Source organism: Phacochoerus africanus, chromosome 14, assembly GCF_016906955.1.
Source record: "Phacochoerus africanus isolate WHEZ1 chromosome 14, ROS_Pafr_v1, whole genome shotgun sequence".
NCBI lineage: Eukaryota > Metazoa > Chordata > Mammalia > Artiodactyla > Suidae > Phacochoerus > Phacochoerus africanus.
Genome location: NC_062557.1, coordinates 24,122,419 through 24,149,042, shown reverse-complemented (window position 1 = coordinate 24,149,042; position 26,624 = coordinate 24,122,419). Strand labels below are relative to the sequence as shown.

Below are 26,624 nucleotides of genomic sequence, written 5' to 3'. Positions count from 1 at the left end.
TTAACCCACTGAGCGAGGCCAGGGATCGAACCTGTGTCCTCATGGATACTAGTCAGATTCATTTCCGCTGAGCCACAACAGGAACTCTTGGATCAACTTTTAGAGACCAGCTATGGTTGTTGACACAACAGAGGAGCAGTGGAGACTCCCCATGAGGGTCTGGACCTTGGTACTAATGGGGAGGAATGTTCGCCCTGGGTCTGGAGCTGAACTTGAGGACTTCAGTGAGCAACTGCCCCTGCTTGTTTGTTTGTTTCTGGCAGCACCCATGGCATGTGGAAGTTCCCAGGAATAGAACCCTTGCCACAGCGGTAACCAGAGCCACAGCAGTGATAATGCCAGATCCTTAACCGCTAGGCCACCAGGGAACTCCTCTGCCTTTTGTTTTAAAGAGAATCCTTAGCTGAAAATGTCATGTGGAAACGAAAGGCACCCAGTTAATGCATAAGTAGCTCAGGCCTTTTCTGCAAATGGAGGGTAGAGCCCCAGCTGGGGCAGAAGTCATGGGTTCGTGACCTGGCTCTGACCACCCAGGCTGTGGGACTTTTCAAGGCAGCTGCTGGGCCTGGAGCCCAGCCCTCCCCTGCTCTCTGACCCATAAGGACAAGGAACCCAGATGTTCCTTCCTCTTTGAGGCCCCAGCCTGGTTCCTGGCACAAGAAATCATCTAATGAAAAAAGAGGGCTACTAACCAATGAGTCCCCTGGCTACAGAACCTCTACCTGCCAGAGGTTCTGCTGGGGGCCCGGGGGGAGCAGAAATTCACCAGGCCCTGGCCCTGCTCAGGACTGGTCAGGAAGACACCCTCTGTTGCTCTCTACCTGTTCCAAATAAATCCTATGTCACAAGTCACCTGTGGCTACTAGCACACCCGTGTCTCCAAGAATCACCCTGGGATGTGGGTGCCCCACGCATTCCTTACCTGCCCACCGCCCACCAACCCATGGTTGTGGTTGCTTGAGACAGTTTTCCAAGACCTGCTGCAGGGGTTCCCTCCCCTCCCCCAGCCACACAGGGCACAGACCGGGCGCAGATGGAACAGGTAAGTTTTATTTGGACTTTCAACTTGTTCAGAGAGCTCAGGGGCCCCACCTCCCCTGTCCACCCCCTGCCCCATTTCCCTTCGGTGGTATGATGCCATGTGTCTCTGGAGTCCTCGGCCCCTTCCCCGCCAGACACACCCCCCCACTCCCCTGCACTGAGGGGGAGGGGAGGGGTGTGAGGAGGTGGGGGGCCTGGAAGAGGTGGATCAGAATGGTACATGCACTGACAGTAGCGTCCACCGCCGCCCCCCGCCTGGGCTGAGACCCGGGAGAGGCTTGCAGTGGAGGGGGTTGGATTCATCGTGGGGGCGGCAGGCTCTTGCTGTAGGAAGCTCCCCACCTCAGCCCTGGGGACCCCCTGGCCTCCTGCTTACCCGTCCTTCTGAGGGTACGACTCTGAGGTAGATTTCACAGAGGGAATGTGGGTTGCTGGGGTGTTGGGAAGGGGGTTAGCTCTTTTGAAGTTGATCTCCACAGCACCCTGGGCCCGGCCACAGGTTCGGGCCCGGGAGGCAGGGCTGATGACACCCACCCAGCTAACAGAGGCTGAGTCACACACAGGCTCCAGGGCACCTGTGGTGTCGGGGCGTGAGTGGGGTCAGGGTGGAGGGGAGCATCTGCCTTAAGGGCCGGGGGCCCTGGGAGGAGGGCACCGGCCGCACAGATAGTGCCCTGGTCTGAGGGTCACGGTGCCTCAGGGCAACCTCTCCGGGCTTGAGGCTCCCCGTCCTCCAGGGCCCTCCCTCTCCTCTCCCACCCTCCCTATTCCCCAGGGTGGGGAGAGCAGAGAGAACAGGACTGGCCTGCAGGGATGGCGAGAGACAAGATGCCTCCTCCCCTCAATGGGGGCCCATGCCATGATCCCCAACCTGGCCACGGGATGGAGCAACTGGCATCAGTGTGCAGGGCAGGCTCTGAGACCCCACAAGGAGGCGCTCCCTGGACAGAGCACAGCCTGAGAAAGAAGGACGGCTGGGGAGGGGCTGGGGGAGTGCCTGGAGTCCTCTGATACCCTCCCCCTCCCCCAGGCCCAAGCACTAGACACCTTCTTGGATCCAACCGGTGCAGAACAAACAGAAAGGCAGAGGAAGAGGCTGAGTGGGGTATGCCCCTCCCATCCCAGCCCTGACCCCCACCTCCCAGCAGGAGCCAGGGAGCTGGGAGAGCCTCGGCTGACCTCCTGGGAAAAGCCAGGGCTGAGTGGTGCCTGGACCAGGGAAGACGGCACACACGTTGACTCGGTAGCTAGTGGAGGTATCTGGGGGTCGCGAGGGGCAAGGGCCCCCCACGAGATTCATGCAGCATTCAAAGTGAGTGTTTACGGGTGATGGGAGAAGGCGGAAAAACAGCCAGTGGGTGGGGGAGGCACCCTAGATCTTGCTGTTCTCCAGGTGGGAGTCAATGTGTTTGATGAGAGCATCATCCGGGTACCCAACAGGGAAACCCAGCTGGCAGAGGGGGCAGCTGCGGATATCAGAGCCCACTGTCTCCATCAGCAGCTGTGGAGAGAGAAGGGAGTCATTTACGGTCCACAACCCTTCCTCCTTTTCCCAACATCCCAGCCTGCCCTTTCCTGGGACCCAAAGCACGGAGGGCTGCAGCATGCAAAAGGGGTCGGGGACCGCTTCCTCCTTGTCCCTGTCCAACTTCTACCAGTTTAGCATCTGGCTCCCCAAACCTAGGCATAGCACCCCCAGGAGGTGTGAGTGTGGAGGTGGGTATGCTCAGCCTCCCAGGGCATCTGTGGTAATGAAGGAAGCCAAGACCCAGACATGCCTTGAGTGATTAAGACACAGCTCGCAGATAACTGAAGGCAATGAATAATCCTAAACAATGTACAACCAAAAATAACTTTCTTTCTTTCTTTTTTCTCCTAAGGCCACAGCCGAGGCATATGGAAGTTCCCAGGCTAGGGATCTAATGGGAGATGCATCTGCGACCTGCACCACAGCTCATGGCAACTCTGGATTCTTAACCCCCCGAGTGAAGCCAGGGATTGAACCCTCATCCTCATGGATAATAGTCGAGTTTGTAACCTGCTGAGCCACAATGGCAACTCCCCAGATAACCTTCTGTCTGGCTTTGGAATATATTTTGGTCCTTCCAGGTGGCAAGGGTTGGCTCTGACATTCAGAAAAATCATTATTTCAGTGAAACAATACAGCCCTGAGATAGGGTTGTCTTCTAGGACAGATAGGAAAAAGCAGAGGCTCTGAGGACCGATGGAGGGAATTGGATGAGCAGGCCTGGTTCTGTGTGGACCCAAGACCCGTGGCGGACAGCGTGGTTTCCATCACCAAGTCATAGATGTTTACCGCTGTGCCAGACCCTGTGCAGAATGCTTTGGGCTCACTCTGCCTCTTTAAAATTTGCTAATGGAATTAGATAATATATCGCTGTCCTCATTTTTCAGATGAGAAAACTGACGGTGGGAGACGATAAGTAACTCATCTGAGTTCCCATAGCTAGCGACTAAGCAGTGGCGTCCAGAGTTCGAGCCAGGATCGGCACTCTTAAGGCTGCGCCTTTTAACCCTGGGACTGAACAAGTTTTAATGCTGCTGAGAAAGATGGACATCTGGGGAGAGGCTGGGGGAGCGCCTGCAGTCCTCTGATACCCTGACTTACACCAGTCAAGGGCCGCAGGTGAGGTGAAGGGCCAGGGCTGCTTCAGGGACCAGGGCGGAGAGAAAGGAAGGGAGCCACGCCCACCAGGCAGGCGCAAAGCGGAGGGGCGGGGCTCCCCAGGGTCTAAGCACAGGCCAGCGCGCACGTGCGCACTCACGTTGATGGACGGCCAGGACTGCGCGTGCTCGGCGTGGACGTAGGCGGTGGCGGCGGGCGACTCGGGGATCGGGAAGCCAGCACAGAACGAGGCGCAGCGGATGGCGCCCGCCTCTGGGCTGGGCGGGCTGGCGGGCACGGCCCACTCCTCCTCCTCCGACGGCTGCTTCTCGAAGCGCAGGCGGATGCCCTCAAAGGCGCGCCGCGGGCTGAGGGGCCTGCCGGGGCCGTAGAGCTCGCCGCCGTAGGCCCGCGGCTTGGGCAGCGTGGCCGCCTCCGCCTGCAGCCAGGGCGAGGAGGCGCCCGCGTAGCCCGCGCCCTCCGCCATCTCCGAGTAGCTGCGCCGGCCCTGGAAGCCGGCCTTCACGTGGTGGCTGGGCGGCTTGGCGTAGGCGCGCTCGGCCAGCGTCCTCTCCCCGGGCGGCGGGGGCGGCGGGGGCCGAGGCTGCGGGGCCGGGCAGGCGGGGGGCCCCGGAGAGCGGCGCTGCGGGCTGGGGGACTGGCACGGTGGCGGCACCGGCGAGCGGCGCTGCGGGACGGGCGACGGGCAGGAGGGCGAGGCCGGCGAGCGGCGTTGCTGGGGCGAGGGGCATGGGGGCCCCGGAGAGCGGCGCTGGGGGACGGGGGACTGGCACGGGGGGCATGGGGGTGCCGCTCTGGCCGGCGGGGAGTGCGAGGGGCACTGGGGCGCCGGCGAGTGGCGCTGCGACAGCGGCGAGTGCCTCTGGCCTGGAAGAGAAGCAGGACAGGGTGGGGGACAGTGGTGGGGAGAGAGGACGTCAGAACTGGGGAGCCAGGGCCTTGCTGGCGACCAGGACCCACCCACTGTCCTCTGAACGCGAGTGAAAAAGGCCGGGTCGCCGGGAAAGAAGTGGAGGGTGGCCCCAGGACGCGGGAAGGACAGTGACCATAGCGACCACCTCCCCGTCCCATCTTACCGCCACTCCGAGCCTGCTCCTGCAGCAGAGTCCTCAAGATCCTCCCCTGCAGGGAACTCAACTCTCGAAGCCGGCCCAGCTCCTCTGTCAGCTCCGTGTAAGCCAGCGCCAAATTCACCCTGAAGGACACCCAGTCACCCGGGTCAAGGCTTGACCCCAGCCTGCCCTGACCCTGAGGTCAGAGGGCAGGGAGTGAGGAAGAGGAGAAGGGAAGTGGGTTTACTGTCACAGCCGTGCAGGAAGAACTGGCTCTGCCCCAGCATCTGGCCCTCCCCTCCCCTCCAGGGCCCTCCTACCCCCTTTGCAGAAATCCTCTTGGGCACTAACTAAGACACACCTTAACCGGAACCTCTCCCAGAGAGCCTTACCCGGGGCTCAGGCAGTGTGGTTCCCAGACCCTGGGCTGGGGATGGGGAGCTCAGTGATTTCAAAGGATTCCTGAATCCATGTGTTCACTGAGCACTGTCTGTGGCCTGAACACATCTCCTACAGGTATGTGTGAATGTTTTTCTAATCTGTGCAGAAGCTGCGGTGATGAATAAAACACAGATTCATCAAAAAGCCACACTCAATTTATAGTAGCTTTTGTCAGTGTGAATTTTCTCAAAAGAGCTCATGCTGATAGTGTAAGTGCAATCTGTGCACTGGGGGCAGGAGGCGCATGAGGAGTCCTCACCTTTGAAACATTAGGGACCCCTGCTGCACAACCTATGAAGAGCCCCATTCCATGAGTGAAAACCTGGCCTCCTGGCTTGGCAGCGGTGCCAGCTGATAAACTTGAACCCAGGTCTGCCCAGTTCCAGGTCCACTTGCTTCCATCTCCAAGCTGCTTCTGAGCTCCTTTCAGCCTCGCAATTCTCAGGATCACCTGGAGAACCCTCTACATAAAGATCGCTGTTGTGCGCTGCACACCTCCAGGGGGCGCCACTCACATGAAGCACTAACAAAAGTTGCCTTGTTCTGGAACTTGACTGGGGTTTCCTCGAAGGTGGGCAATGATAGCACTGTATTCATATTCCTGGCACCTTGTCCAGGGCCTGGTACCCAGTAGCTATTCAGTAAGTGAAAAGTGAATTGAGCCTCTTTATCCATTTTTCTCTCTTCCCTTTTTTTTTCTCTCCACTTCCTGCTCAGGCCTCCTGGGCACCCACCCTTACGGAGCTGGAACAGACTCAGCAAAGATTTCAACCACTTCCTTTTCTCTTCCTTTCTCTTTGGGTCCCTTTGACCCAGAACCACCGAAGGTTATCATTCTCAGCATTGCCCCTCCCCTCTCTCCCAGCCTGGCCTGCACACCTCCAGGGAGCTAGTCCTGACATCACAGGAGGCCTCCACCGCCGTGGCCTTGGGTCACTGCTTTCATCGCTGACCTGGGACTGGACAGAACCTGGGAGGTAGGGGTCTTGTTTCTTCAGATGTCATCCCAGCCCCAATCCAGAAGGGATACCAGCAGAACGCTGTGGAGGCTGGAGCTGGAGGGAAGTGGCAGGCAGAGGCCCAGCCACCCCAGAGGGATTTCCTCAAAGGGGATGCCCTCTGGCCCCTGGGAGGAAGGAGAGGTGGTGGTGGCAGGGGGAGTTCTCCAGACCCTGAGGCCCGGTCCTCACCCCGCCCCCCGCCCCCCATAATGGACCCAGGGATGGGCCGAGAAGGAGGAGACCGGTGTGATGAGCAGTGTGAGAGCGCGTGTGTCTGACCCTGGAGGAGAGGAGGGGAAGTCGTGAGGTTAGGGCTTCAGAGGGCAGGAAAAGCCGAGGCGCAGAGCATAGAGGATGACTGAGCTCGCTCTCTCTCTCGCTCTCTGTCTGTCTCTCTCTGTCTTGCTAATCCTGGGGCAGAGCTGGGCCAACCCTGAGCCCCTCCCACAACAAAACTATTTTTAACCCATTTGGGCCAAAGCCAAGTTACGCCAAACAGGCTGGGATTCTGGGAGACAAGCCCACTTCTTAGGGAGGGAGAGTGCCCCCTAGCAATCTGATGGTGCCAGGGATGGGCGGGAGCAGAGGGGGAGGGGTGCTGTGGGAGCCCTCGATCCCATCACCCTTGGCCCTTCTGTGTCCTGTGTTCCCCCACCCTCTTCTCCAGCACGGGTCTGTGGTGAGAAACGGCAGCACCCTCAGCAGACTGGGAGGTCCAGTCTGTGTCCCACACTAAATAAGGCTCCCTCCTTCAAACCGAGGGACTCTGCATCTCCCCCATCCCACTGGGGGCTTTGGGAGAGGATCACACTAACATCTCAGCGGTGGGGGCTAGGGGGGACGCTCTGGGCCGGGCACCAAGGGAACATCCTCTCTGATCAAGCAGCCACAGTCTCTTTCCCCATCTGCCTTCACTGCTCTATCTCAGGTGACAGATACAGGTCGTCGCTTTCACACCCTGCCTCGGAGATCTCACCTGCCACACTCGGTTCCCAGGCCCCTGTCTCTCCCCTGCTGGCCTTCCTCCCCTTGTCAGGAGCTACCCCAGTTTCCACCACCCAGCTCCTGGCACCCTCCTCAGAGCTAAACAGGGCAGCAGAAGATGAAAGGAGGAGGCCTGGACCAGAATGCCCAGCCCCTCTCGAAGTTCTGACCCCATGTCCTGGAGCTCCAGGCCGCCCTTGCAAGAATCTCCGAGACCCCGGGCAAGAGGGGGACCTGACCTCCTGATGCCCCGTGGCCCTGTGGGACCTCCCTCCGCATCTCAAGATGCACAGGCCGGGGCTGCTAAGTACGCTAACGACCCGAATGACTCACGTTAGAAAACACTGCCAATTCGGTGGAAAAAAAAAATCTCAACTTCACAACCAAGAGTCGTACACATGCACCTGAATACACATTCCGTTTCCTGGCTTCCTGGCCTACACCTGAAGCCTATTTTCCACCATCGCAGCTGTTTGGGAAGGACAGGTCAGGTGAATGGCAGGAGATGGCCACGCTTGGGTGCTTCTTCATTGCTTCAATTATGGGGGAAAGGTCTGTCTGACTCTCTCAGAACTTGGGAAGGACCCGGGCATAAAAGAATCATAAATCGTCTGTATGAGATGAGCCCTTATCTGGGGCCAGCATTGTGCTAAGGACTTAATCTTTGCAACACCCACACGGTGCTGCCACTCATATTATCTCCACTTTACAGAAGAGAAAACTGAGGCTTACAGAAGTTAAGTCCCTCGACCAAGGTCACAAAGCCTAGAAATAGTGGAGTTGCTGGAATGGGAGCTCTGATCTTCCAGACTCCAAAGCCAGGGCTACTGACCACTAGGCTATAAACTCCCTTCCTGAAGGCTCAGGCGAGGGGGAAATGGAGCGATGGGAAGGCAGCAGAAGGGAAAGAGGAGGAGGAGGAGGGGGAGAAAGAGGCTGAGGCCCTCCAGCATGGTCTGGGAGCCCTGAGCACCCCCAGCCCTGCCCTGGGAGAGGAGAGGAGGCGCCAGCCGCAGGTGGGGGGTGGAAGGGCAGAGCTATATTAAAAGGCCAGCTCAAGGTCACAGAGCAGTGGTGGCACAGAGCAGGGATTCAGACAGGCTCTTGGCACCTCAGCTTGCTGAGCTGGCACCTTCGGAGGAGCCAGGGTGCAAATGGCAGCGCTGGCAGGAAGGAGGGTGTCCTCCGCTGCAAACCTTTCCATCCTTTGTTGACTTATCCTTTCACTCATTCCTTCCATGAATAGTTTGGGGATCTCAAAAATTCCTCTGGAGACAATCACCTTCACTGTTACTGATAAAGCAACTGAAATGAGCAAGAGTAGGGACCTCAGCATAAAAGGCCTCTTTCTGCCCCAAACTGGCCGGCAGACACATGGGCTCCCGAGGGCAGCGTCTTCCCCAGGGAAGTTCACTGAGTGCCCTGTGCTGCACTGGAGCCTCTGTGAGGATTCGAATGCCAGTGTGGATGCAGCAGGGTCGAAATTCAGGCCAGCCTTGGGTCAAGGGATTAGAACTAGGGACAGGCTTGAGGTCAGGATTAAGGCTGGGGTCAGGCTCAGATGCGTTCATTTTCAGCCAGGACTGTGGATGGAGCTGGGGTCAGGATGAGGGAGAGGGGAACGAACGGGCAGGGACAGGACCAGTAGTAGGGTGAGGGCTGGGGTCAGGACGCAAGCTGGTCACATGGTGTGAATCCCCGGCTGACAGAACCAGGAGGGAAGCAGAAATCCAGCATTCCCGTCCTTGCCCCTCACCGCCCCGGCGGCCCCCAGCCACCTCAGCCCGGTGGGGGAATTTAGGGACCAAACTTTCCACCACCCACAGGCACACCCAGCATCAATCTTCCCGCCCGGCCCGACCCTCAGGGAGGGGACCACAGGCACCGGGCCGTGGACTTGAGGTTGCGGGCCGAGGGGGAGGAAGTCGCTTGCAACAACCCAGCGCTCCACCACTTCCTTTCAGGCGCCTTGAGCCCCTTCACTCTCCTCGACCAGCTAAGACTTGCGGTCCGCAGAGCCCAGCTCTTCATGGCAGCCCCTGCCGTGCTTCCAGCTCAGCCAGATGATCTCTGTGTCTAGAAAGCCTCCCTAAATGCAGCCAAACTGAGACGCTCGCAGCGGGGCTGGGGACCAGAGCCCCCATTTAGGTGCGGGGCAGTGGGGGGGGCACACATGCCAATTTGCCCAGAGCTGTCCTGGTTCACAGCGGTCGCCGGGGTAGAATTATTAATAGGGTCCCCTTTCACTTTCAAAAGTGATCAACTTTGGTCCACAAATCACTTGGGTGCCCCTCATTTAAGGGCCTCTGACCTGGAGAAGAACTCGAACCAGAAAAACACCGCAGAGGTACTATCACCCCATCTGCTCGTAACTTCTCTGATTACTTCTTTGTACCTCAGTCTGCTCAGCTGTGAAAGGGGATAACGCTGTCACACACACACTGTGTGTGCGTGTGTGCGTGTGTGCATGTGTGTGTGTGTGTGTGTGTGTGTGTGAGAGAGAGAGAGAGAGAGAGAGTCAATGAGATTTTGTAGGTAAAGTGCCAAGCACGGCGGGCGGCGGGCGTCTGGTGAGGATGAGGACTCGGGGGAGTGCCTCGGAGAGATGGGTGGAGAAAGGGGGAAACCAGTGTTGATCCTTTTTTGGAGAAACCAGCTCAATGACTTTGCTTTGAATGAGGGGAGGACGTGGAGTTCCCCATCTAGGGAGAGAGCGTGGGTAAGAGCCTGCCTCCGGGGCAGGGAAAGGGTCGGAGACGGTTCAAAGCCCACCATCCCTCAGACCACAACTGGGTGGGCGTGGTGGGCTCCGACTGCCGAGGCCCCCCTGCCCCCACCCCCACCCCCGGGGAGCCCTGAGGCTGCGAGTGCTGCTCAGAGGTTAACTCCCGGGGGCCAGGCGCCTGGGCTGAAGGAGATTTGAGAGAAAGGAAGTAGGGAGGGTGAGAAGCGTGAAGGTGGAGGCCCTGGGCCCGCTGGTTCTGGGGCATGAGACTAAGCTCAGGGTACGCGGGGGTCTCCGACTTCCGTCCTGACCCACCCCACACTGCCCTTGACCTCTGTGCAGAGTTTCCATCCTCTCTCTCCGAGTTCACACTTCTCCCCTACCACTAACCGCAGCCCACGCAGAGGCTTGTGGGCGGAGAGAGGGCTTGGGAGGGGGAGGTGGGCGGAAAAGCGCCCAGGCTGCAACGCTGAGCCCCCCACGATGGGAAAAAAGGCCTAGAGTTTCCCCCCCATCACTCATCCTGAGCCCCCATCTTCTCACAGGGTGCTCCCCTCATGGACGAGTCCCCTCCCTCACCGGCCTTCGTTCCCCTCCCTGAGCCCCCTCGAGAAGCCCCCTCTCCGAAATTTCCCTCCCTCCCTCAGGGCCAGCCCCTGCCTCAGGAAGGCCTCACTCAGGACCCGAGACTGAGTGGAGCCCAGAGGGAAGGGGGTCAGGGGTTCTGCACCTCTCCCTGGGCAGGGACCCCCTGGGGTCCCCAGCTCCCCGGACATCCTTAGGAGCGGGTGGTCTCCACTCCCGCCTCCTCCTTCCTTATTGCCTTTGGCCCCCGAGTCACCCTTGGTGGTTCTCTCTCTGGGGCAACTGGTCCCCCTGGGCACCAACCACTAGATGCTGGGCTAACCGAATGGCAGGGAGCTCTGGTCCAGAGGTCAGACCTGGAGCGTGGCAGTGGGGTCTGGTCTGGGCACCCATTTTCAGACAAACCTTGATGACCGGGGCTTGTGGGCCAGGGGCTGGGATAGAGGGGACTGGAGACCTGGGGCCTGGGGCTCCCTCCCAGGCCTGCCCGTCAGCACCGGGAGGACTCACGGAGGGGGATGAATAGAGGCAGCAGCAGTGCCAGGGAGGGTATTTCAGCGGCCAGGACTCCCATGGTGAAACTGGCCGCCCTGAAGGCAGCCACGCTGACATGAGTGAGCACCTTTCAGAGGTGCCCCGAGCTCCCACGGGGCAGCCGGCTGCCCTCAGGAGCCTCTGCGGCCCCCTCTTCAGCCTTCACACCTCCATCTGGATAACCCAGGCCCTGCATCCCTCTCCTAGGAAGGCGCCCGTGTAAAATTCCCACAAGCCCAGAGGGTCAGGAAGAAGCAGAAGGAAGAGGAGGGGCTGGTGGGGGAAAGGAGCTGAGAGCAGGTGACTGAGGCCGCCTCAGGTGGGAGGACAGGGGAGGGAGCACTCGGGAAGCGGCTTATTACTAAAAGGAGCTGAGTTTATAAGAAAATAAAACTACCGGGGGAGTGAGGACTTCCTCTGAGAATTAACTCTTGCCAAGCTGGGGCTGTCCAGAGATGCTTGGCCTGAAAGGAAGCGTGAGGCTGGGCAGGCAGGGGCCTGGCTGGCTCCAGGGGCAGCCATCCAGGAGGCAGAGCCCAAACCGTGGAGACCAAGGGAGGAGCTGGAGGTCACCTCAGGTAGGACCAGCCCCGGAGCAGAGCCCAGCTCCCTCTGGCCAAAGGGACAGGGTGGGGCAGGTGCCGTGGGGGTGAGAAGAGAAAGGGGCGGCTCTGGCCAGAATTAGTGGCATGGATGATGTGACCTCCAAAAGCACCTGGTAGAAGGGGTTCTCTCCTACTCAGAGCCTTGGCCCCTTGGGACCCACATCACCTTCCCCACATATCTCTCAGCAACGATGGACCACTGAGCCCGGGCGGGAGACCTGGGGCCAGAGAGGTGAAGCTGGCACAGCTAAGCCGCTCAGCATCCCAAGAAGGGTCCCTGGGATTCGAAGCCTGGATGTGCAGACTCCAGCCAAAATAATCCCTCTCTCTGGGTTCAACCAATCGGGGGGCTTTACTGCTGGGCTTCTACGAGGGAGTTGGACTCAATGAGCCGTAAAGGACCCTACGGTGTGACTTTATTTTTAGGGGCAAGCTGAGATTCTAGAATGTGTGTTTGTGTGTGTGTGTGTGTGTGTGTGTTTCCCAGGTCTGGGCACAGAGGCTTTCATGGGCTCTGAGCCCCAGCCACAAGCTAGGGTGGACCCTCTTTGCAGAGGCCCTTAATAGCTGAGGGGTACCACCCAACAGTCCCACAAACTGGGTTCTCACCCCCCGAGCTATCACAGCTCCACCCAGGCGCTCGCCCCAGGGTGCAGAGGGAGGCGAGGGGTACCCCCAACTGGCCAGAAGCTGGGAGGAAGGTGAGGAAGAAGCCTGCAGGGAGGAGGACCGGGGGTCCTGGAGCCGGGTGTGCACTGTAGTGGGGCATCACCTCCCGCCCTCTCTGGGCCTCAGTCTTTCCCTCCAGTGAAAGCAGGGAGGCTGTGCCACATGCCTCGTCTCAGGGGAGAAGGCTTAGGCGGAAGGAGGTTTGTGCTCTATTTCTCAGAAAGTGGGAGAGGATGAGTTTGGGTGCGGATGTGAAAGGTACCAGGCTCACCGCTGCCAGGCTGTGCTCACCACTCTCCCCGGCTGCCCAGCACTGCCCCAGAGCCCCGCTACCAGGCCCCCTGCTGACACAGCGCCCTCCCCACCTCCTGCTGCCCCTCTTTAATGGCAGGATTCCCAAGGGACCCCCAGCGGAGTAGGTTCTAATTCCCTGAGTGCTGCTGTACGATCTCAAGGAAGCCGGTCCTTGCCTAAGCCTCAGCTCGCTCTCTCCTCTGCCTCAGCTCTCCAGGACACGAGGAACCACGAAGCCTGAGAGAGACCATCGCCTCCCTCCTCGCTGGGGAGGGAAGGTTAACCCAACTGCTGGGCCTTGTTACTGGGATAGAAAAATGGGCCCCAAAGAGGCCTTACTGGGGGCACAGAACAGATCAGCAAAGCGCTGAGGAAGTCTCTCTCGAGCCCTCACACCTCGAGAAGACACAGGCCTAGGGGCCAGAGGAGAGCAAAGCGAACCTCCCCCCCAAAGGACCTGAGCACCCCCAGAACGTCGCCTCCTTCTTGTGAAGGACACGGGGCCACACGAGCAACCCAAACCCCCACAGCCCTGAGCGCTTGGAAGAGAGGTCCCCAAAGAACGTGGAGAGAGAGGAGCGAACCAGAGGGAACCTAGGAGGCTTCACCCCCTGGGGTGTAGAGTTAAGAGGAAGAGGAGTACAGAGTGACTTACTGGTCATCCCCAACTCTCTTCACCCAGGCCATGTCCCGCTCCGACTGGTTGGAGGCCAGATCCTAAGGGAGAGATTGAGCCATCAGACATCAATCTTGCCCAGACTCCCCGTTTTTTTCCCATTCCCAGAGCTGCTCTGTACTCGGGGAGGAAGTCCCATATTGCTAAACGTTGTTTCCAGCGGCGCCTAGACCTCCACAGAGCTCTGCAGGTACCAGAGCAGGGGCCCGGAGTCAGCACCCTCCGCCCCCCATCATTTACCTGGGCCCGAGTCTCCTGCAGCTGCTTCAGTTCGCCCTGTAGCCGCTCACACTCAGCCTGGAGCTGCTCCTCCCGGAGCTGAGCCCCCCGGGCCTCTCCCTGGGCAGCCTCCAGAGCCTCTTCTAGCCGCCGCCGCTCCAGCTCACTCATGCTCGGCGTGGGGCCTGGCCAGCCTGGCGGCAGAGGAAAGGACAATGGATGTCAGGCTGGATCCAGCTGCTGGGCACCCTCCACTGACTCCCAGATCAACACAAACGGAAGCCGTTGAAAACTGCACCGTGAGGGATCCCAGAGAGAGAGCCAGAGGGCAGATATCCCAGGATGAGAGATACCTCTCTCGAGGGCAGAGGGAAACGGGGGGGCTGAGCTGCTTTTTCGAATATTCCCAGAGGCCAGGGGAGAAGTAAGATGGGCTCTGGCAAGGCTACCCTGGCCAGACTCAAGGCTCTAAGCACCCTTCTAACCATAGCCAAAGACAAGCAGGGGACTCTGGGCGAGGACGCCCTCTGCTGGCACATACATGAATTACATGGGGGGAGCCTGGGAATGAAGGAGTTAAGGGGGGAGGGATGTCAGTGGGAGAAACTGGGGTGATAGTAGATGAGGTGAGTGGACAGTTGGTAAGGCGGGACGGGGTGATTATGTGAGAAATTTGAGACATTATAATGAGGTGTTGATCATCAATCAGAGATGCTGGAGGTGTCCAATGGTGTTGAAATGGGGGGTTGCCTTGGGGACTTTGGAGTATAGAAATCAGGGGTGGCGAGAGCTCACCGTGATTCAAGCCGGATCCCCCTCTCAGTGCCAAGTAGTGCAGGTCCAGATCAGCACAGGGCGGGGCAGGGGCAGGTGGGGGGCTCAGGCTGGGGAAGGCTGTGTCCCGGACGCCTTGTTGCTGCCGCAGCTGCTGCTCCAAGCCACAGATCTGCCGCAGGTGGGTCTCCACCAGGGCCCGCTATGTGGGGAGACAAAGGGGTGAGGGTCGTCTGCACCAGGCTGTGTGCCCCCCCAACCTCGGGCTTCCCCATGTCAGGGTATCCATCACCCCTCTAAACGGAGCAGAGGCCCAGGTCACACATGCCAACTCCCCTCTCCAAGTGGCCATGAGTGCGAGGTCTCCTGGCCCAGCAACTGCAATGCAGATGTTTCTGGCTATTGCCCCTTGCAAGGTCAGAGTTAATGCCTCTTCTCTGCCACTAACACGCAGAGACACTAATAAGAACACTCAGCCCCCTGTGCAGGCACAGCCACCCCTTCCGGAGCATCATAACTTCTATCTGCGTACGTGGCTGATCCACCCTGGGATTCATCTGCCTCACCTCTACCATGAGGACGACCACACCTACCTCTCAGGTGGGGTCATTACGAGGATTAAATTCAGAAAATGTATCTCAAGACCCACAGTGATGCCTGGCACACATTAAGTGCCGTGGAAGTGTTTGTTAAAACACAGCATTTACAAATGGCCCACAACGGCTCAGCAAGGCTGTTTTGTTTTTTTGTTTTTTGTTTTTTTCTTCTGTCTTTTTGTCTTTTCTAGGGCCATACCCATGGCATATGGAGGTTCCCAGGCTAGGGGTCCAATCGGAGCTGTAGCCGCCAGCCTACACCAGAGCCACAGCAACGTGGGATCCGAGCCATGTCTGTGACCTACACCACAGCTCACGGCAACGCCGGATCCCCAACCCACTGGGCGAGGCCAGGGATCGAACTCGCAACCTCATGGTTCCTAGTCAGGTTCGTGAACTACTGAGCCACGACGGGAACTCCAAGGTTGTTATTATTTGCCCCACTTTTCAGAGGCAGGACAGAGGCTAAGTGACTTGCCCCAGCAATCATGGCTAGAAGTCAGCAAGGGACGCTGTCTCTTGATTCTGACACCTGCCCACCTGCTCACACGCACGGCCATACCCTGACACAGGATCACATCCAGGCCCAGGCCCATCCCAGCAGCCACAAATACTTCTGGTCACCTCTGCCCTTACCCACACAGCCTTCCCACACAGTGCCATAGGTACAGGGTCAACTCAGCGTGAGACCCAAATGAACACACAGAAATACAATGTTCTACAGGGCCACTCACCCAATCACCTCCTGTCACTACATGGCCAGGAGGTACACAGAGTCATTCACAACCTGTATGACACACCCAACCCCACTCACAAGGCCAAACGGGCACTCATACACAAGGACACAGCCAGGCGCATACCACAAGCACACAATCACACAACCAGGGCCACCCCCTCAAGTGCCCCGGTTTTCTGGACCTCACCATCTCCCCCAGCTCCGTCTCCAGGTCACTCTTCTCCACGCAGAGCTTCTCGTAAGCCTGGATCATCTCCCCGAGCTGTTCTTCCTGCTCCTTATTCTTCTGCAACTGGATGGGGCCCACAGGGGATGGGGTGCAGCCACAGTCAGGCTTGTCTTTTTTTTCTTTTTAGGACCGCGCCCATAGCATGTGGAAGTTCCCAGGCTAAGGGTCCAATCGGAGCTACAGCTGCCAGCCTATGCCACAGCCACAGCATCTCATGGCAACGCCGGATCCCTAATTCACTGAGCGAGGCCAGAGATTGAACCCACATCCTCTTGGATACTTGTCCTGTTTGTTTCTGCTGCGCCACAACAGGAACTCCCAGGCCCATCTTGACTTGGGGGTAGAGCAGCACCCTGTGCCTCCCACCTCTATTCCCAGCACCCAGTGGAGGGGCAGGAGGAGCTGCAGCTGGTTCTAGGGAGGACCATGGCCATCTCTGATCAAGGCGACAGAAGGCCAGAGGATGTGGGGTGGGGGGTAGTGGAAACTGATTGGAGCAAAGAACTCAGGGGGGGCTCACCTCACGCTGGAATTGGTTGAGCCGTTGCTGCAGGCTGACTTTCTCCACCTCCAGCAGGGAGCCATCCTTGATTTCATACAGAGAGAAGCCGTGCTCCTCGCCAAAGTCATTGATCAGCGGGTACTGTGGGTAAGGCAGGCCCCCAGGAGGGCTTCAGCCTCACTGCACTCCCATCCCACGACCGGCCTCAGCATCCTCGCCTCCCCCCCCCCACAACTCCAGTGGGATCTGTACATCCCGATTCCCACTGCCTTTTAGGCGCTGCCCACCAACCAGGTTTTTTTGTTTCTGTTTTTTGTTTTTTGTTTTTTTCTTTTTAGGGCAGCACCTGCAGCATATGGAAGTTCCCAGGCTAAGGGTCAAATCCGAGCCATAGCTGCCGCCCTCTGCCACTGCCACAGCCACAGCCACACCAGATCCGGGCTACGTCTGCGACCTATACCACAGCTCACAGCGACATAGGATCCTTAACCCCCTGAGCGAGGCCAGCAATCAAACCCATGTCCTCATGGATACTAGTCAGATTCATCACCACTGAGGCGTGATGGGAACTCCCAGATCTTTTTTATTTTTCCTTTTTAAGGTTTTTAAAAAATTTATTGTTTTTTTAATGGCCTCACCCGAAGCATAAGAAAGTTCCTGGGCCGGGAATCGATCCCGAGCCAGAGCAGCAACCTGAGTTGCTGCAGTGACAATGCCGGATCCTTAACCCACTGCACCACAAGGGAACTCCCAACCAGACCTTTTTTAGACCCAAGATCCAAAGCAGATCCTTCCCAATCCCTTCCTGATTGGTGCTGGGCTCTCCAGAGTGGCTACATCCCTCATGAGGGACCCTCAAGTTCCCAAGGGTCCCTACCCTGGCCTCTCTTTTGGATCCTGGGAATCTCTGCTGGATCCCCAGTTCCCACCGCCCAACAGTGCCCTCCCCTATCACACACACAGCCAGACCCCCGTCATCTCCAAGTTCTGACCTTGATCTCGTAGACTTTGAGGCGGCGGCGGAGAGTGGCATTCTCCCTCTCCAGGCCCCCCAGCCGCTCCTTGATGTCTCCGTAGGCTGTGATCAGGGCAAAGTGGGAGGCGGAGCACATGTCCCCCCCCAGCGAGGGGTCTCCAGGGGCATCCAGCCACACCTCACTGGGCCCCAGGGCCTCCTGGGTCAGGATGCTGATGTCATCCTCAAACATGGACTCCATGGCAAGGGTCTGGGCAGCAGCCCACCCTGGGCCTCCTGGGAGAGCAGGAGCAACGGTGGAGAGGGTGGCCCAGAGGTTGTCCCTGACAGCCCTTGTCCTGGCCCGAGGAGCCCTGTGGCCAGCTGAGACGCAGCCTGCTCCTGCCCCTGGGTCTCAAAGCCCCCTCCCAGGCTGCTAAGCCTCATCTTCTCTGTCGCCTTTAGGGGAAGAGGCTGGGACCAGGAGTGGGTGAGTGACAAGCAGAGACAAACAAGGCCAGGAGCAGGGAAGGGCTCCTTCCGGAACCGCGGGAGACCTGTGGACGGGAGAGGGTTGCCTTCCCAGCACAGGGGGCCCAGCTGGGGCCTGCTTAGACTCACTCCTCAGCCCCTTCTCCACCCCAGGCCGCACTTCCCCAAATACCTCTCTGCCAAGCTCCTCATGTCAGGCCTCTGGCAACCCTGGCTCCTCCCTAAGGAAGGCCCAGCGCTTCTGGGAGGGTCAGTCCCACCAGCACATCCTCTGCTGGGCCCCCGCCCAAGTTCCCAGCTTCCTCCGGTAGGATCCCAGAGTTCAGGAAAAGGAAGTGCCTCCCCCACTCGCATGAAGCGGGGTGGTGGTGTATGTGGCAACCCTCCAGGCCCTCCTCACCCTTGACTTGGGACCCACAGGAAGGCCTCGGCTTGAGTGTCGTGTCCGAGGGGTGTCTGAGGGAACCCAGTGGGGAAGGGGGTTCTGGGAGAGGGCCTGGCACAGGTGAAGAGGAATGACAAAAAATTCCTAAGCCTGGCCTGTGTGCCTGCACAGAGGGAAATGGGGAGCCCTGGGAGGGGGCAGGAATGACTCAGGGCTCCCGAAAGAGTAGGCGAGGGGGTGCGTGTGTACTTCTTCTGGCCCTGTTTATGAATGTGTGTCTGTGGTTGGCATGTGTGGGGGGAGTGTGTGCGTCTGTGAATGAGTGTAGGTGTGTCACAGTCAATGAGTGCCTTAGCGGGGCTTCGGGTGGGGGTCGGGTGGAGTGGGGAAGTGGCTAGGAGGCCGTGAGTGTTTGTGTGTGCGAGTGTGTGCACGCGTGCGTGAGCGTGTGTGAAGGGTGGGCACGTTCGGGGCCGTGTGTCACGTGAGGCACTATGGGAATGTCCGAGGTGTGTGCGCGCGCGCCGGAGCGTGTGTGCGAGTTAGGAGAGGGGGCTCCCGAGGTGTGAGTTGAGGCCGTGGGGTCTGCGAACCCCCAAAGCCTGGCAGCAGGAGCCTGGGATGGGGAGGGTTCAGGCCCAGGCTCCAACACCGCCCCTCATGAAGTGCCAGGGGAACGCCTGTGACCGGGTCTGAGCGAGGAGTGTGTGCGCGTGTTTGTGGGGCTGGCCCCACCTTTAACCCTCTCCTCCCCAGGCCCATCCTCTCTCCCCCAACTCTGCCCGCCAGCGCTCACCACACCCCCGACCCCCGCGGCCGGCCACCTTGGGCCCAATCCCACTAGCAGAGGCTCTGCCCCCAGGGCTGCCCCGACCCGCGTTTGCTTCCTCCGCATTCTCGCCTCTGCCCAGCGGCCCCGCGCCAGAGCGACGGCAGGCGGGTGGGGAGGGGGGTGCCTCCTCGGGGCCCCTGGACCCCTTCTGCGGCCCCTTTAAGAGCCGCCCTTTAAACCCCTTTAGCTCGGCGGACAGAAATTGTCGCCCCTCCCCTCTCGGGGGCCGAGACCAGGCAGCCCCCTCCCCCACCGCTGCCGGCCTCGCCCCGGGCCCCCCGGTCCGCTGTCCCCGCGCCGGCGAAGGGGTTCCAGAGGCGGCGCGGCCTGAGGAGCGGCGGAGAGGGGGGAAAGGGGGATTGCGGGCGGCCGACGCCGGACCCTTCCCCTCCCTGCCACCCTGAGCCAACTGCAGGCCAACCTCCCGCCCCCTCCTCCTGCCCACCCCGCGACCCCCGGGGGCCGGCCCTGGGCGCCGCTCCCCTCCCCCCCGCCCTGCCCTGCCGGGACTTACAGCTGCTGCTGGTTCCTGCTGGTAATCGCAGCTTACCCCCTCCGCCTGCTCCCTCCCCAGACGGGCACCGGTGCCCCCACCCCCCTGGCACCGCGCTCTGCTCTCGCCCTGTCGCCGCCGCCGGGTCTCTCCCCACCCCCCACCCCTCCCCCCAACCCCCCTCCCTCGCTCCCGCCCCGCTCCTCCTCCGCCGCCGCCGCCGCCGTCGCCGCCGCCGCCTCCTCCTCCCCGGCTGCTCCGGGTTTCTCCGGCTGGGAAGGCGCCCCCGACCCCGCCGCGGCCACCACCACGTGGCAAGGGGCGGCCGGCCCCCGCGGTGCGGTTTGGCCTGGCAGCGCGCCCGGCGCCCACCGGCTCCCTGCCGAGCGGCCCGCGCTCCGCGCCCCCTCCCCGACGCCTCCCAACGCAGTGTGGCGTGGCGGAGTGTGTGGGGGTGTCCGTGGACCGCGCAGGGGCTCAGGTGATGCTTTGGGATTTGCTTTGGGGCTGTATATTTTGGGGGAAAGGGAGGCTCTTTATTTGGATTGTTTTGGTCTTTGCTCTTTTGAGAAGAAAAATATTAGACTGATTCTTCATTGCTCTTGGGGGAGGGGGCATTGCTCTGATAATAAATACACTGGCCATAGGGTCCAGTCGGAGTGATTGGAGTTAAATCAGTAACTTCTTCGGAAGTGAAAATGAACTAAGTGGATTAAGGTTCATTTAGGAAGGGGGACAGCTTTCCTCTGTCGCACACACAGTCCCCTCCTCCAACACACAGAAGCACCCACAGGCCAGCGAAATGAACAAACAACAGATTTCACCCTTTCCACAAAGATTATTTGAGCACCTGCCAAACTGCTGGGCAGGAGTCACAAGTTTTTGCCACTTCCCACTGTGTGACCTTGGGCAAGTTACCTAACCTCTCTGAATTAAATTGGAGATAATTCCTGACCTGGGCAACTATGGGAGAGAAAAGGGGATCAGAACTAAAGGTGCTCCATGAATCCTTAGGGGGTGTTAATGGTTATCCTCTGTATCCTCTGATGGATTAAAAAAAATGTGGGCAGAAGTATGGTCAGCCCGGTTGCAGTTAGGGAATGATCAGAGGACTCTGGCTAACCCCTGACCAGCCAACCCTGGAAGCAGGGTGTGTATGGGCTAAGCAGGGGGCTCAGCATTTAGCTTGAAGCCTCCCATCTGGACAGATGGTACAGGCTGCTGGGAACCTGAGCCTACTTTGGATCCTGGGGAGGGGGTGGTGAATCTGGAGGGGTCAAGAGAAAAGGTTTCTTGGTTGCTTTGAGCTTTGAGAGCAGCAGCTGCTGCCATCTTGCCCCACTCCAGGGAGAAGACTGGACTGAAAGGTGAGCTCTGCCACCCAGGAGAGTCAGCAGGGGCTGTGTACTCTTTCTCTTCAAAGAAAGGGATTCTCCTTGGCTCCCTTCCTCCTCCTCCTTCTGGGTTCCCTTCTAGTTTCTCCTGCTAGCTCCTCCTCCCTTTTACAGTCCAGAACGCCAGCTTTCTCTGAACCGTGCAAGACAACCTGCCTCTAGATAGGAAGGCTAGCTGGCTGGGTCACCTGTCGCCCCACTAATCCTGAGGGCTAGGCAGGTGTCATCTCCCTTAAGGCTGCACAGTTTCTCTTCCAGAACTCTTAGAAGACCAGGCAAAAGATTGGAGGCTGGGCTTAAAGGTGTGGGGTTATCTCTGGGGCCTCGTGAGTGTGGACTTGGCCACCAACTGGACCTGAAACTGCTGGCAAGCTTTCCCTCCCTGGAAAGGGTACTGGGTCCAGGTACCGTCTGACCACATACGCTGTGGGATGAGTTGTCAGCCTCTAAATGCTGCTGGGCTGCTCAGGGGTACAGGCCTGAGTCACCAGGCAAGGCCCAATGACTTATCCTGGAGTATAGGCAGTTGGTGGCAAAACCCCAACAGAGGCTATGCCTGGTTCAGGTGCCCCCTGAATATCTCCCCCAAATCTATATCTGATCTCATTGCATTCTCTTTCTGGGTCTGTCATATATATATATTATTTTTTTTAATGGCCACACCCGTGGCATATGGAAGTTCCCAGGCCAGGGGCTGAATTTGAGCCACAGATATGACCTACACCAGATCCTTTAACCCACTGTACCTGGCTAGGGATCAAACCCTCGCCTCAGCACTGGCCCAAGCCACTACAGTGAGTCTTAACCCACTGTGTACCGCAAGAACTTCCTGTTGCTCATAGACAGTTTTGAGAGCAGGGACCATATGCCATTCGTCTTTATATCCCCAGGTGCCCTAATAGAACCTGCTCACTATACATTTATTTATTTGACAGAGATTCCTTGAACACCTGTTATTTGCTGGATGCTGAGAGCACAGTAATGGGCCTGTCCCTGAGGGACCAGCATGTCTCTCTTGCCCTCTTGGAGCTTATATTCTAGTAGAGGAGTCAGACCAAAAAAGAAAAAAAGGGAAGTTAACAAATGAAATAATTACCGCAGGTGCGGCCCTAAAAAGCGAAAAAAAAACAAAAAAAAAAAAAACAAAAAAACAGAGGTCTCTCTGACTAGGTGATGTTTAAGCTAAATCTTAAAGGGTAGGAGGCATGTTCCTGGTTGAATGAGTTAAGGTGAAAGAAGTGGTGTGACTTTGCATCAGTTGCTTCACCTCTCTAGGCCTATCTCTTCCTCTGAGAAAATGGGAGATTGGGCTGGATTCCTTCAGAGAACTCATGATATTAGCAGGGCTCATGATGGTAGAGACAGAAAGGTGAAACCTAGGATCCTGGTGAAAGGGGAAGGGAGGTAAGATGAAGTGAGAGGAGAAGGGGGAATGCGGACAGGGTGGACAGCTGGGCAGGCTCAGGTTATAAGACATTTCTCAGTAGCATTTATGGGTGCTGTGAGAGAAGACCTGCCTCCTCCAGTGGCTGCTGGTAGGAGAGACAGCGCAAAAGCAGAGCCCAGGTCACCCCTGCATGTTTCCTCCACGCAAACCATCAGAGAGAGACTGTCTCCCACTCCTAGGACTCTTGCTCTGGAGAAAAACTTTATCTTTCCAGCCCCATTCTTGCCTGAAAGGAGTAGGAGGAGATGGCGTTAACAGCTGGCAAAAAGACTGAATCAAAATAAAACCCAGATGACTCAAATAGAACCAGGCAGGCAGAAAAATTGATTAGACACATGTGACAATGCAGGATCTGGGTGCCACCTTAGCCCTCCAATTCTAGACCCTAGAAAATTAGGGTTTGCTGCAGAACCATCCTGGGACTCCCAACTATAGCTGCTGGTCTTCCATCAAATCGGAGGTTTGGGCAGTGGCGGAAAGACTTATTCCGTCGCCAAATCCTCCATTATCTGTGGAGGTAATGCACATCCTCCAATTGGCAAGGCTGGATGGAAAGTTTATAACAATTTGTGCTTCATATTCTTCACAACTGTGTTGTTTCTGCTATCTCCCAAACAAAAGTATACAGGCATACCTCGTTTTATTGTGCTTTGAAGGTTTGTGGCAACCCTGCATTAAGTCTGTTGGCACCATTTTTCTAACAGCATTATTTCTCTTTTTTGTCTATTTTTTTTTTTTTTTTTTGGCTGCACCTATGGCATAGTTCCTGGATCGAACCCATGCCACAACAGCAACCTGAACTGCTGCAGTGACAATGCTGGATTATTAATCTGCTGCACCACAGAGGATTATTTCTATTTTTTTTGTCTTTTTAGGGCTACACCCACGGCCAATGGAGGTTCCCAGGCTAGAGGTCAAATTGGAACTGTAGTAGCTGGGCTACACACAGCCACAGCAACCCCAGAATAGAGCTGCGTCTGCCATCTACACCACAGCTCACCGCAATGCCGGATCTTTAACTCACTGAGCGAGGCCAGGGATGGAACCTGAGTCCTCATAGATGCTGGTCAGATTCGTTTCTGCTGAGCCACGACCCCAAGGATTATTTTTAAATTTAGCTATGAACATTGTTTTTTCAGACACATGGCTATTGTACGTAGACCACATTAATACAGTGTAGTAAATTACAACTTTTTTATGCTCTATGCAGAGGGAAACCAAAAAATTCCCATGATTTACTTTATCGTGGTATTTGCTTTATTGTGGTGGCCTGGAACTGAACCTGCAGTATCTAGGAGGTATGCCTGTATTGAATTTTTTAATACTATGTGCTATTCATCAGATGTGAGCTCCACGGGCCGGAGGTGTTATTTGCTTCATCCGCTGCTGTATCCCTAATACCTGACATATAGTCAGTAAAAGTTGTTAGTCGATTAATTTAATTAGTGCACCTGAGAGGTCCTGAGCTAAGAACTTTATTTTTATAATTTTTTTTTTTTTTTTTTGCCTTTCTAGGGCCGCTTCTGCGGCATATGGAGGTTCCCAGGTGAGGGGTCTAATCGGAGTGACAGCTGCCAGCCTACGCCACAGCCATGCCAGATCCAAGCCACACCTGCGACCTACACAACAGCTCACGGCAACGCTAGATCCTCAACCCACTGGCCAAAGCCAGGGATCAAACCCGCAACCTCACAGTTCCTAGTCAGATTCGTTTCCGCTGCGCCACGACAGGAACGCCTAAGCACTTTATGTACATCGTTCATTGGGATCTCTATTTTGCACATGAGGAATCTAACAATCAGAAAAGTTGAATTTGCCCAAGGTTATACTCTAAAGACAATATTTTGAAGGGCAGTGCTCAGAAAATAGCAGGCATTGCTCACTGATTGCTATGGAGAGCTTATTCATATGAAGCCATGTAATTCCTTTCCTCAGGATGGTGACAGGCTGGGCCTCTGCATCCAGAGCTCACGCGTGGTGCCAAAGCTGAGATATTCTTCGCTTTCAAACAAGAGTGTATGTTTCACATGAAGAGCTAAGCTCAGGAACCTATAGCCTAGGAGCACCTGGCAGAGGGAAAAGCTCAGGCCTCCTGCCTGCACTGTGCTGCTCAGGATCAGCTGATGGTGCTGGGTTCAGATGTGGAGCTTACTCAGCAGCCTGTGGCCTTTTAGGCCACCAGGCACCAACATCCATCCCAACCCCCAGCCCTGGTTCCCGAAAGCTGCTAGCTCAGAAAATGAAGCAGAATGTAGGCAGATGACTCAAAACTCCAGTTGGGAGGAAAGCTGGCTTTAGGGAAATATGTCACACACACACACACACACACACACACACACACCCCAATCCTTGAATTGAGTTTGATAGTAGCCAAAAGGTTAACAAGGGACATCATTATAGAATTAAGGCAAAGTGGCTTTGCCATTTAATTCCCAAGCCCCTTCATTTAGGCCTGTTACCAGTCAGCTCACTGGCAGCAGAGGCTCATCTGCTCATCCTCTAACCCGCACAGCACAGTCTACAAGAGCCCAGTGGGATGAGCACAACTTGTGGAGCTGTTATGGCTTGGCTCGTCTGCATGACTTTGGGCAAGGTTCTTGGCCCTTCTGTGCTGCTTTTCCCTCATCTGGGAACTGGGACTAAAATGGTGCCTTTGTTATAGTGCTGATGAAGATTACTTTTATTATTCTATGTAAGATGTTTATTACAAGCCTGGCATCTGGTAAGTGCATAAAATCAACACCATATAATACCTACCTACTGACTAATCCTGCTTCTATTCCTCCAATCAACCCAAGGTTAAGAGACTAGCCTGAAGTCATCCAGCAAATGAGGGTGCGGCCAGGAGCCCGTCTCTTGAAGCTCTGCCCTTCAAAGGCTAAGTGATGCCATTTCAAAGAACTCCCTGAACTGTACTGGCATGTCATTAGCTCAACAAATATTTGTTGCAGGTCTACTGTATGCCAGGCATTGCTCTAGGCTGGGGATACAAATTTGGGAGTTTTCATTATAGTTGGGAAAACTGGCAATAAATAAGCAACAAACTTACTTTTAGATAATGCTGTAAAGCGTGGCATAAACCTGTACAGCATGGATCCTTGTTTCCTATTACTAAGAATCTGACAGCATCTGTCCAAGACAAATGTGAGAAAGGCTTGGGTTTTGGTAGCTGACAGAACTGGACTTGAATTTGGGCTCCATGTGGCACTGGCCTGATAAATTGCTCATTTGCATTTATTCCTCTATATGGAGAGTGACTGTTAAGGTTGTTGTGGGAATTAAGATATAATGAAACATAAAAATGTTTTCAACATTTACCGTTTACCATTTCCCAAATGAGGCCAAGTCATACTGTAACCTTGTACTGTATGTCCTTTTTCAGTGTTTGCTGGAGAAGGGGTATGAGGGAATTAGCTGGAGGACTGCTGAAAAAAAAAGTCTTAGAAGCAGTTCCTCAAATAATGAACTCATACCATTCTCTCCTCTAAGTACACCTTCAATAGAGAAAAGCTCTTGCCATCACTAAAAATTTAATGCAGTTTAGTAAGAATTTCAAGTTACCCTCTATAACCCAGTAATTTCCAACATTCTTGGGTATAGAAACAAAATATTAGAACTCCTACTTTTATTTATTTTTCATATAATTGCTTTTTAATATCTATTTTTGGGTCTGATTACACAACATATAGGGTACAGTAGTACAGGTATATAATTTATCAACACATGGGGATATGCATGATCAAAAATTCCTACTGACAGGGGTGTGCGATCAGAAATGGTGAAAGGCCACGTGGAGGCTAAGGTAGCAAAATGAAGGTCAGCCCTCATTTTACTCACCCAACACAAACTAAGAAAGTGCATTTTTCATAGAGTAGCCTGCAGGTGTCACTGAACTAACAACAGGAGGCTCAAGGAAAGGACCCAGTTTTTTAAATAAGTTCTTTCCTCTACAAGTTTGGGGGCAGGGGTAGAAGTAGAAATTAAATACACAAACTAAAAAGCCAACCTTTGGATGAGCCATTATACAGATCAGATCATTAGCCCAAGAAAAGACAAGACAGAGGACAATCTCCAGCAGTTTTGGAATCTCTCTCTGGACAGGAACCTCCACGTAGCCCCTTTTCACTACCTCACTTGCAGGAAATTGTTTTTCACTCACTTCCCATTGCACTACGTAGAGTCCACTTTAAAGACAGATGTGTCTTCCTTTCCCCAACTCACACATCTATCACCACACGCTCCAGCTTCTTTCAAACCACTCATTTCACCTCCAAGGAGGTGACACCATCTGGAACCAAAAATGAAGCGGCAAAATA

General features: G+C 56.3%; 1 protein-coding gene across 2 annotated transcripts; it reads right to left on the bottom strand.

The window, feature by feature from the left end:
- Positions 1–1,030: 1,030 nt before the first annotated feature.
- Positions 1,031–19,591, bottom strand: TBKBP1 (TBK1 binding protein 1). 2 transcript variants are annotated; one of them, XM_047757497.1, is made up of 10 exons: positions 19,489–19,591; positions 17,303–17,562; positions 16,329–16,451; positions 15,767–15,871; positions 14,269–14,449; positions 13,495–13,667; positions 13,234–13,295; positions 4,765–4,883; positions 3,828–4,555; positions 1,031–2,542 (listed from the first exon to the last, which is right to left on the bottom strand). In XM_047757497.1, exons 2-10 carry the CDS (start codon positions 17,525–17,527, stop codon positions 2,414–2,416), a joined length of 1,845 nt encoding a protein of 614 aa, XP_047613453.1. In that variant the 5' UTR covers positions 17,528–17,562; positions 19,489–19,591; the 3' UTR covers positions 1,031–2,413. The 2 variants fall into 2 exon arrangements, with proteins under 2 accessions (XP_047613453.1, XP_047613454.1); XM_047757498.1 differs by lacking the exon at positions 19,489–19,591 and adding an exon at positions 17,930–19,384.
- Between the last annotated feature and the right edge of the window lie 7,033 nt (positions 19,592–26,624).